The 11,094-nt window shown below is 43.6% G+C and overlaps 1 protein-coding gene across 1 annotated transcript in view; it reads right to left on the bottom strand.

Annotated features, from left to right (window-relative positions):
- Positions 1 to 196: 196 nt before the first annotated feature.
- Positions 197 to 11,094, bottom strand: part of EP300 (E1A binding protein p300) — a 67,329-nt gene continuing 56,431 nt past the window's right edge. The window contains exons 25-30 of the mRNA XM_032137896.2: positions 10,366 to 10,479; positions 9,412 to 9,577; positions 7,555 to 7,719; positions 6,486 to 6,647; positions 3,735 to 4,016; positions 197 to 3,491 (exon numbers count right to left, since the gene is read on the bottom strand). Of these exons, the coding sequence (XP_031993787.1) occupies positions 1,299 to 3,491; positions 3,735 to 4,016; positions 6,486 to 6,647; positions 7,555 to 7,719; positions 9,412 to 9,577; positions 10,366 to 10,479 (3,082 nt within the window). The 3' untranslated portion in view covers positions 197 to 1,298. The remainder of the gene's footprint in view (positions 3,492 to 3,734; positions 4,017 to 6,485; positions 6,648 to 7,554; positions 7,720 to 9,411; positions 9,578 to 10,365; positions 10,480 to 11,094) is intronic.

Genomic DNA, 11,094 nt, shown 5'->3' with positions numbered 1-11,094 from the left:
CTGGTACCTGCAGTACTTTTTCCCAGAACTTTGGACAAATTCACCAAGATCTACTTGTGAATACATTATACGTAGTAGATTAAAGAGGCTATAAGCTAATGATTTCACTTTTTCCTCTGAATCCTAAGCATTAGGCACTTAAACGGGTGTACTCCAAGACAAAGATGTGTTATCATCAAGTGAAACAAAGTCAGGGTGTCTGTCTCACACAGTTTATTTAACAATAGGTAATAAGAAATCAAATTTAACAGTCTATACAGTGATCCAAAGTTCATATTTATAAGTAATCAACTTTAATTGCATGATTTACAACAGTTGAGGGTTTTTGCTCTCTATTTTCAAGTTTTATAGAAAGTGTGTGTGTGTGTGGGGGGGGGGGGGGGTAGGGTAAGGAGGAAGAAAGCAAGCAAAGAAGAAACCCCCAGGGACATTTTGCGTGTTAAAATCATCCCACCGGAATCGTTTCTTACCCTCTTTTTTTTTCCTTTGTTAGATGTAAAAATAACGAAAAAAATTCTTTCAAGAAACAGAAACCACAATATATAATACATCAATTTGGCAGCTGCCCCTGTATATTTTTGAAAAAGTCATTTTTCTCTCTACATGTACAAATTATTTTAATACTTGAAGTTTTACGCTCAGACTTACAGAATAGAAAATTTTCTGGAGCACAAAAGTTGACTTGAGGGGAAGAAAGGGAGTTTTTTTTTTTTTTTTTTTTAACATTTTTTAAAAGAATGAACATCTTTGCACCCAGAGAAAAAAAATTGGTATTTTAATATATATTTATATATATTTATATATATATAGAATGTAATTTTAAAGTAACATTAACCCCTTTTGTCCTCTGGTTTTAGAAATGTTTTAACTCTTCCATAAAGTGAGGAAAATAGGGAAAAATGTCAACCATCTGCACCAGTAAATAATAACTATTAATATTACATATGTTCATTAATTTAAAAAAAATAATAAAACCTATTGGAGGTGCAAGGCAGGAGCATATTGTTTGGCTTCACAGGCCTCAGCCTCCTCCCAGTGCACACTTGAACCACACACACAAGGGGGAAAAAAGGCTGGTGGTAACCAGCCATAACAAAAATATATTCTTTGTATTCTATCATCCCTCAGGTTCATCTTGCATGTTTGCTTTAAACCACAAACGGCTACTGCACAGTTCTTATGTGTTCCAAGGAAAATTGTCTTTTAGGCTACGAAAGATTCAAAAAAATTGTTTTCAGTACAAAAAGTCTTGTTAAGAGAAAATAATTTTTTTGCTCCCAAAATACTACAAGGTGTCTCTAGTGTATGTCTAGTGTACTCTGTGAGAGGTTTGAATTCAAGTCTGAGTTATCGGTGCTGAGTCCCAGGTCCGTGGCGCTTGCACCATGGAGGTTTGCCATGCCTGGATTACTAGCAAGCTGAGAAAGCATTGAATTCTGGTCCGGGCTGGCAAAATGCCCTTGTTCCATGGGGTTGGCCTGGGCAGCTACCAGTCCAGGATGTGGGGAACTTGTCTGTGGGGAAACGTGGTGTGGAGAAGGCTGAGGCTGCATCCTTGGGGAAGGGCTGGAGTGGGGGGGCTGGGACTGTGGCCGTGGAGAAGGGACAGGCTGGGGAGAGCGCACTTGATTGGAGAGAGAATTAGGGATCTGCTGGCCTTGTAGGTGTGGGGACTGGGCCTGATTTGGGAGCATATGCTGTTGGGGGCTCATGGGGTTGGGCTGAGCAGGGGACCCCATCTGTTGCTGAAGGAGTCGCTGCTGATAGGCCTGTAGACTGGCACCTGCCTCTGCTCCCAAGGCCTGGGGAAGCTGGCCCATCTGTCCCATATTTCCTTGTTGCATCTGTTGCATGTGATGCTGCATCCGCTGCTGCTGCTGCTGCTGCTGTGGTGGGTAGCCAACTCCTTGGGGTTGCTGGAACTGGTTATGGTTGGCCATTCCAGGGCCTATTCCTGGCCCTGCTCCCTGTTGCTGCTGCTGTTGCATCATCTGCTGTCGTCTCAAGATGTCTCGGAATTGTGAAGGCATGGTGTTGTGGTTCATGTTCATCTGCTGAGCCTGGGGGCTCATCCCTCCCATGGGTGGCTGGAGTTGCTGCTGTGGTTGCTGCTGGGGCAGGCCAGCCCTCTGGACGCCCGCCTGCATTGGATTCATGTTCTGCATGGCTGGATTGGAGTGGACCCCCTGCTGACCTGGCATGGTAGGTGGCTGCAGCCCTGGCTGCCCCTGGGGCATGCCAGGCTGCCCAGGGATGGGTTGTGGATTAGAGTTGGCATACTTGGCAGCCCGCTGCTTGATGAATGCAGCCAACAGCTGGGGGTTGGCGTGAAGGATACTAAGCACCTGTTGCTGCTGTAGGGGAGAGCTGGGAGACCTGAGAGTCCGCAAAAGGTTTTGTAAGGCTTGTTGAGACACAGTGCCTGGTTTGAGTGGGCTCACACCTACCTGGCCCAATCCTGGTTGTGGAGCCATGTTCAAGGGTTGACCATGCTGGGCCACTGACATCATGGCTGGCCTTGGCATCCCAGACTGTAGTTGCTGGGGCTGAGGCAATCCTCCTTGGCCCCAGGGTGGCTGTTGCTGCATCCCTGTCGGTCCCATCCCTGGCTCCAAATGCCCACTGGGACCTCTGGTCATGGGAGGTGGGTTCATACCCATGGGGGCCATAGGAGTCATCGGGGGCATCTGGTGTTGGATTGGCCTTTGAAAAATTTGCACGTGGGCCATCTGGCGCTGCGTCTCTGCTGCTCTCTGAATCTGCATTGCCATTTCCACTGCTGCAGGTGGGGGCCCTGGAAGGGGTGGCTGAGCAGTCTGAGGAGGGGTTGGAGGGGTCACCTGGCCTGCTGCCTTACCCTGGGACACAGGGCCAGCAGCTTGAGTCCTGGGCAAGTAGGGTGGCATGCTGTTGGGAGGGGTAGGCTGAGGCTGAGAAGTGGGCTGGGGCGTCTGCGGGGTGGTTGGCTGTTGGCCAGTTGGTGTCGTTGGGGTGGCAGGAGTGGGGGAAGGGAGGCCCTGTTGCTGCCCAACCACACCAGTCCGCTGCATGCTGGCCATCCTCCTGCGAAGCATTTGGGCCTGCTGTAGTCGGTGCTGCAGCTGTTGCTGCCGGAGCTTCTGCTTGATGTTTAGGCAGAACGGCACCGGGCATTTGTTCTCCTGGCAGTGCTTGGCATGGTAGCAGCAGAGGGCAATGAGCTGCTTGCAGATGGGGCACCCGCCATTGGTTTTCCGTTTGCAACCCTTGGTATGCTGCACAACCCGCTTCATCTTCTGGCAGGATGGCAGTGAGCAATTGGCATTCCGACACTGGCAAGCATGGACCAGAGACTGGATGCAGCGCTGGATACTTAGGCGGCGAGAATCACCTGGGCTCTGGGTGGCTGCAGCCTGCTGGTTGTTGCTCTCATCATCTAAGCCAAGACCTAGTTTCTCCATTTTGTGGTCATGGTTTTTAGTGTTATAGCAGGTGATACACAAGTCATAATCCTAGGGAAAAAACAGGAGGTGCAGGTAAACTCTCCAAGACTGAAGTCATTCAAAAGTATTTTAGATATTCTGTTTGGGCTAGAAAAGCCCCTTTCGTAGAACAAAAAACTAGCCTCTTCAGCTCTGCCCCTCAAACACGAGGCCAAGCCCCTAGCATCCCACAGGCCTATATAAAACATGTGGCTGCATGGCCCCTCAGACAACCCTGCAGAGCTCACCTCCTTCCCACAACCCGGTGCCTACCTCACAGACAGTACAGTGCCAGCGTGTCTCCACATGGTGCTTGCATTCATTGCAGGTGTAGACAAAGCGGTCCTGGCTCTGCGTGTGCAGCTCCACCAGCATGCACATGGTGGACCACTGGGCTCTTCGGAGTGAAGAGAACTCCAGGTGCTTGTCCCTTGCCAGTGTGAGAAACGCATCCCGACCATCCATCAGATCGCAGGGGATGAGAGGGTCAGGATCAACAATGGGAGGCAGGGAGTTGGCAGCAGGGCCAGCAATGAGGCGGATCACAAAGAAGACCTGCAAAACAGACAGTGTCTTTTTTTGAGACACAGCCTTGCTCTGTCATCCAGGCTGGAGTGCAGTGGCGTGATCTTGGCTCACTACAACCTCTGCCTCCTGGGCTCAAGCAATTATCCCACCTTGGCCTCCTGAATAGCTGAGACCACAGGCCCACACCACGCCTGGCTAATTTCTGCATTTTTTGTAGAGACAAAGTTTCGCCATGTTGCCCAGGCTGGTCTCAAACTCCTAAGCTCAAGTGATTTGCCTGCCTCAGCCTCCCAGAGTGCTGGGATTACAGGTGTGAGCAGGTACAGCAGGCTGAGCACCAATGAGACTGGCGAACGCTGAGTTAGTTTCACCACCATACGCCTCCTGCTCCTTTTCCTGCTTTACCTCTTTGGTCTCGAGACTGACTATAAATAGAACTGAAATGCACATCCTGTGATTTTTTTCTCCTTCATTCAGTAACTCCTTCAGAGTAAGAATGGTTTGGGTGAGGTATAGCACCACGCACAGTGGACATTTTGCCTCAAGGCAGTCTACTTTAAGATGCAATCCATGGTTTAACCTCAATCTAATTACAACAAATCAGACAAATCCAAATATGGAGACAGTATGAAAAACAACTGGCCTGGACTCATGAAGGTCTGTGTAACTTTTCCTACAGGTTTGGAAGGGAATGGAATGGATAAAAAATCTTAGTTCTTGTTGACAAAGCAATAAAATTCTTGTTCATTGAAGTTTGAAAAAACTTGTAACAACCATCAATTCTCATAATCATTAGTGTAAAAGGTATAAAAAGCTGGTATTACATATGTATTTGACATTAATTAGTATATAACTATAAACACCTATTAAAGTAATAAAATGTAAAACATCACCTTAAGAAATTAGGAACATGTGAGAAACTGCTGTACTGATAACAGATTATTCATCATCTGTGCACACTGGCAGCCACACTCACAGTGTCTCTGGCCAGCAATGTTCACTGCTTCTGCCACCCTACAACCAGGCCAATACTTGGATTTACAACCTAAATTTAAACAGTCATGGAATGTGTCCACAATTTAAGTCAAACCTATTACAATATATTCTAAGGGCTTTTCCCAACTGCCTAGGATTCTGTGGCATTACTTACTGCATGAAATAGCTAGTAACTATTAATTGTTAATAATCATTACCTAACGTATTAGAACTCAGGAATCCTTCCATTTCACTAGCTTGGCTGAGATAATGGTTATTATCATTATTACATCATAGCCCATTATTCTAGGCTAACAAAAAAGGGGTGGTGATGGGGGGGAGCAGTGGGGGAAAAGATACTTTGAACACCTATGTATATAGGTGTTCACCATTATAACATCATTATAACAAATTCCTCTCTAAAAAAGATTTTGTGTAACTATTTCTCTCCCAAAGAGACTGGTCAACCAATTTTTAGGTACGGAATTACACTGAAATGAAGTCTTCATTTCCCTCTCAACTTAATTACCACTTCCTATAAGAAGAACTTCATTATATGTCTGAGAACCGAGATAGTAAAATGAGGAGTCTGATCTGTAACTGACTGAACAATCGAGATTACTACCATTGGACAAACTCTGACAGGAATTACTCTTCAGTTCTCCTGGCTTTTATCATCAATTATATGATATTAAAGAGACAGAAAAAAAATCTTAACCAGTTATTTTCCCAAATGACTACAAAAACAACTAAACAATGTAAATGATGAAATAACTCAAAAAGTTTGGAGAAGGGGGTTGTAAGTCCATATGTGGAAGTTTAACTTTTCTCCAATTCTATTTATTAATTCACTTTCAGAAAGGTTAATCTTTTAATTTTTGAAACAGAGTCTCACTCTGTTACCCAGGCTGTAAGTGCAGTGGTGTGGTATCGACTCACTGCAACCTCTGCCTCCCAGGTTCAAGTGATTCTCCCACCTCAGCATCCCAAGGATTACAGGCGTGTGCCACCACGCCAGGCTAATCTTTGTATTTTTAGTAGAGATGGGGTTTCGGTTCGCCATGTTGGCCAGGCTGGTCTCCAACTCCTGACCTCAAGTGATCTGCCTGCCTCAACCTCCAAAGTGCTGGGATTATAGGCATGAGCCACCATGCCCAGCAAACAGTGTTTTTATTCATTTCTTATTTCTTTTCCTGAGGCGGACTTTCGCTCTTGTTGCCCAGGCTGGAGTGCAATGGGGTGACCTCGGCGCACTACAATCTCCACTTCTCAGGTTCGAGCGATTCTCCTGCCTCAGCCTCCTGAGTAGCTGGGATTACAGGCATGTGCCACCATGCCTGGCTAATTTTGTATTTTTAGTAGAGCAGGGTTTCACCATGTTGGTCAGGCTGGTCTTGAACTCCTGACCTCAGGTGATCCACCTGCCTCGGCCTTCCATAACGCTGGGATTACAGGTGTGAGCCACCATGCCTGGCCAGAAATCTTGCCGTTTGTGCCCAACTCTGGGTGGCTGCATCTTACCTCTTTATGCTTCTCCATGGTGGCATACAGTTTCTGTGAGAGGTCGTTAGATACATTGGGCATCCCGGGTTTCTTCTTGTTGCCCCTACTCAGGCTGCTCTTATTTTTGCTGGTTTTCTTATTATTCTTCTTTTTAGCATTTTTGCTGTCTCCCTTGGTCACCTGCAGAGTAGCACAAAGGAGATAAGAAAACAAGGTTTTTGTTAAGTAATTTGGAAATAACACTGAATATCTCCCTTCTTTGAAACTAGATATCATAATCTTATGCCTGTAACTTATTTTACTAGCTGTCCTCTTCACTTACTCTTTCTCCTTAAAGTTGTTATTTGACCTAATTTTCTCCCAGTGATCTTTCATTAAGGCAATGGCAGCCCTTTAGCTTTTTGCCTAGAAGAGGCCACAGAATGTGCAGACCCTGCAAATTGAATGTATCCCAGATTGGGGCTAGGGAACAAGGAAGGGGTGGCACTTTCGGGTAGTGAAGAGTGTATCAAAGTGGGGAGCCAAAAGACCTTCGTTTTATTTCCTTCCACTCATATTCTAAAATGTTATGAGCGTAAAAATACTAAATGACAAGGCTGTAAGAGTTTGTTAGCAGATTAAGGGTGCCTCTTGTAAGTTAAATTCAATGGTGGTAATTCTAGATACGCTATGAGGAAATAACTGGTGAGGTTACTAAGCCAGGCTTAGTAACTTAACAGGTACATTCTGGCTCAGGCCTGTTTTGTATAGCTAAGAATGGTTTTTATATTTAAAAAGAGTGTGTGTTTTTAAAAGAGAGAAAATATGCCAGAGATATGTGACCCACAAGGCCTATAATATTCATAACCTAGTCCTTCAGATAAGTAATCTTCTATCAGTTTTTCAGGATTTCCTTCAGTTTCTTTTATCATTTCACATTACTCGAAGTCTGAGATGCCATTTTAAAAGGGGGTCTGATGCTTTTTGTCCAACTTAAAGAGGTCTTTTACACCTGAGAGCTTTAAAACCCAATTGAAAGTTTAAGTGCACTTCTGGATTAAATATCAGAATCATGATAGAAGTTTCAAAGGAAACTCAATGCCCTTACATCTGTGCTTTCATTGCTGGTGTTTTCCTCTCGTTTTCTCTCTTCTTCCTCCTGTTCCAGTTCCTTAATGCTTTCTTCCAGAACATTGGGCCAGAAATCACCCTCGAAGTAAGGCAATTCCTTTGCACTTGTTAATCTATCTTCAGTAGCTTGTTTAAAAATATCCTGTGAAAACATGCATGTACATATAGGAATTTCTATGTTCTTTTAAAGCATTGATTATACAGAATAATCATGGCTGACAAGAAACATGAAAGCTTAAAATGTCTTGAAAGCTGGCAGAGACTGTATACCTAAGCCATAAGCCAGGGAGTAATTTAGAAAAATAAATAGTAAAAAGGCCTGGCCTAAAGTTAATATTTCCGGTTTTCTATTTCTTCTACCCACAAAAACAGGGAGCTTATCTGCCTTTATATAACCAAGTGGCAATTATCCTGCCAGGATCAATGTCAGCGTGGTAGCACCATCACGTATGCCATGGCCCTTACCACTCCTTATCACAGAATATGTGGTATGAAGCATACCCTCCTCATACCCATCCTTGGAATTTCAGCAGCTTTTACTGACAGCTTTGTTCAAAATGACCAAAACTATAAATACTGGAAATAGTATCTGCTGCAGAATGATTTGCTGGGCTGCTTAGAACAAATTCTTTATTTAGTTGAACTACTAAACTGAGGAAGACAAGCCTGTATCATGAGACAGCCTATATTTATGAATGTTTAACATAATATTGTTAATTAAGAATATATTTTTGGCCAGGTGCAGTGACTCACACCTGTAATCCCAGCACTTTGGGAGGCCGAGGCAGGTGGATCACCTGAGGTCGGGAGTTCGAGACCACCCTGACCAATGTGGAGAAACCTCATCTCTACTAAAAATACAAAAAATTAGCCTGGAGTGGTGGCGCATGCCTGTAATCCCAGCTACTCAGAAGGCTGAGATAGGACAATCACTCAAACCCGGGAGACAGAGGTTGCAGTGAGCCTAGATTGCACCATGGCACTCCAGCCTGAAACTCCGTCCGGGGGAAAAAAAAAAAATATATATATATATATATATTTATTTATTTATTTATTTATTTATTTCTGGCCGGGTGATGAGGCTCATGCTTATAATCCCAGCACTTTGGGAGGCTGAGATGGCAGATCACTTGAGCTCAGGAGTTTGAGACCAGCCTGGGCAACATGGTGAAATCTTGCCTCTACAAAAAATACACAAAAATTAGCTAGGTGTGGTAGTGTGCACCTGTAGTCCCAGCAACTCAGGAAGCTGAGGTGGGAGGATGGCTTGAGCCTGGGAGGCACACGTTGCAGTGAGCGGGTATCATGCCACTGCACCTAGCCTGGGTGACAGGGAGTGACCCTGTCTGAAAACAAAACACCCCCACCCCTAAAACCCTAACCAACCCAAACCAAACAAACAAAAAACCAAAACAAAAAGATATATTTTAAGGCCAGGCCTGTACAGTGGCTCATGCCTGTAATCCCAGCACTATGGATTACTTGAGGCCAAGAGTTCAAGTCCAGCCTGGGCAGCATGGCGATACCCCAACTCTATCCCAACCCTCCCCCCAAAAATAAATAAAATAAAATTTTGGTTACATGTTTAAAACAGGGATTTCTTGATCTTCTTGATCTACCACTCTTCAAAACCTGGCTTTTCTTACATTGAAAAATTTTGAATATACAAAATAAATGCAATCAAATTAGCATTTTTACGAATTACATGCAAGAGGTAGAACAAGCAAGACTTTTGTTTAAAAAAAAAAAAAAGTTAAATGACAGAATACAGAGCAGCAACATTAATGCATTTCCAGACCTATTGTCAGCACCTGGCCCCCATGTTCCAACTGACCTTGTAGTCATGGACAATACGCTCTGATACAGCCTTGTCAAGCATTTTTTTGTACCATTCCTGCAGTCGCTTGGGCTTGGGTATCTTCTGGTCAGGAGGATGGCAATGGAAGATATAATCATCTCCCTCACTTGGTGGACATGCCCAAATATGCCCTGTTGTGTAACTAACAATACAAAGAGAAAGAACATTAAGGAAAAAAGATAATCTATTCTAGAAGGCTACACTTTAAACCACAAGGTGGAGTTGATATAGATACCAATAATTTTTCCCAAGGTAACACAGTGTATATACAACCCAGAATGAGATTAACATTGTGAGGCCAAAATTAGGCATAACTCACAGTAGTTAACAATGGATCTCATATTGCCTACTTATTTTTGGAGGCCATGGCGGGATGTTGTGAATCTCAGCCACAAAGTGGATGACTTAGCCCTGGATCCAAAAACCCTAAGTTTGCATGTTAAGACCAAATGAAGATTACACTGCAAAGGAAAATGGACCCATTTAACAAGAGAGCTAAATTAAAAGGCACACTGTTCAGAGAAACAGACTTCAAGATGAGGGAGTGAATGTTTCCAATGACATACATACTCTAAGGGTAAGTAGTATCTCCAGAGCTGTTTTTGGTCTTGATACCCAGGTTGTAAAAGGATCAAATGCAGTTAAAATTCTGCCCTCAAAGGAGAGGCACAAATCAAACTTCAAAGCAAAGTGGACCCAATGGCTTAGCTTACAAATAAAACTAATGTTGGATGGGTGAAACTAGGGCCAACATATCCATTTCTCTCTACTGACAACATTAACTTCAAAGGGGCTCCAACAAAGTTGAGAGAATTGTTAGGTAAGTACTAAAATGAGGAAAAAAAGGCCAAGAGTTATGTATTTGCATATTTAACCTGTATCTCACCAGAATGCCATGCTAATTAAAAACCATTATCAAAATATGCTTACCCTAATTTCTTGACATATTCTAAATATCCAATTAGGATTTCATGATAGACTGCAGTCCTCAAGCATTTAGGACGGAAGAAATGAACACTATCGAGGTAAGATATGTATACTCTCCTATACAAAATGAAGAGAAAAAAAAAAAGTCAGGTCATATAATGAGTTCTTTACTCCATGTGCCTAATAACACCCTCTCACTCTCCCAGGCTCTTTGCTCACGTCGTTATTTGTGAAGCTCATCACAGGCAGGTAGGCGACTCCATCGTGAACCCTTCAGGAAAGTTCAGTGAGCCTGTGGTTTCCTTCTACTTGTAGTAACTAGCAGTGCCTGGCACATACACATCAATCAGTATTTGGTGATCCCTACACATTCTCATTATTGCCTTTATACTATTTTTGGAGAAAAGAAATTCCCACCCTATTCGTATGATATGTTTTCACAGAGCTACTTAATCCAGATTTAAGCTCATTTTCTGAAGAGTAGTACGTTTGTTTTCAAATGCCAATTTCAGGCTGCTATTCATATCCTTTATTACTATGACCACAGAAGAGCAGTATTGAGCAGTTATTTTGTTTGGGGGTTTGCTTTTTAATCTGTTTCACTTTAAAATGATTGGACACTTGAGATTTTGCATTTCCAAACCAAACACACTAAATATTTTCTTGCCTGTTATGCTTTTCCACCTATTGTAAGTTGGAACTCCCACACAAATCCGGAGCTAGCCACTGCAA

Source organism: Hylobates moloch, unplaced genomic scaffold (assembly GCF_009828535.3).
Source record: "Hylobates moloch isolate HMO894 unplaced genomic scaffold, HMol_V3 SCAFFOLD_19, whole genome shotgun sequence".
Taxonomy (NCBI): Eukaryota; Metazoa; Chordata; class Mammalia; order Primates; family Hylobatidae; genus Hylobates; species Hylobates moloch.
The sequence above is the reverse complement of the archived record's forward strand: the minus strand, read 5'-3'. Positions and strand labels throughout refer to the sequence as shown.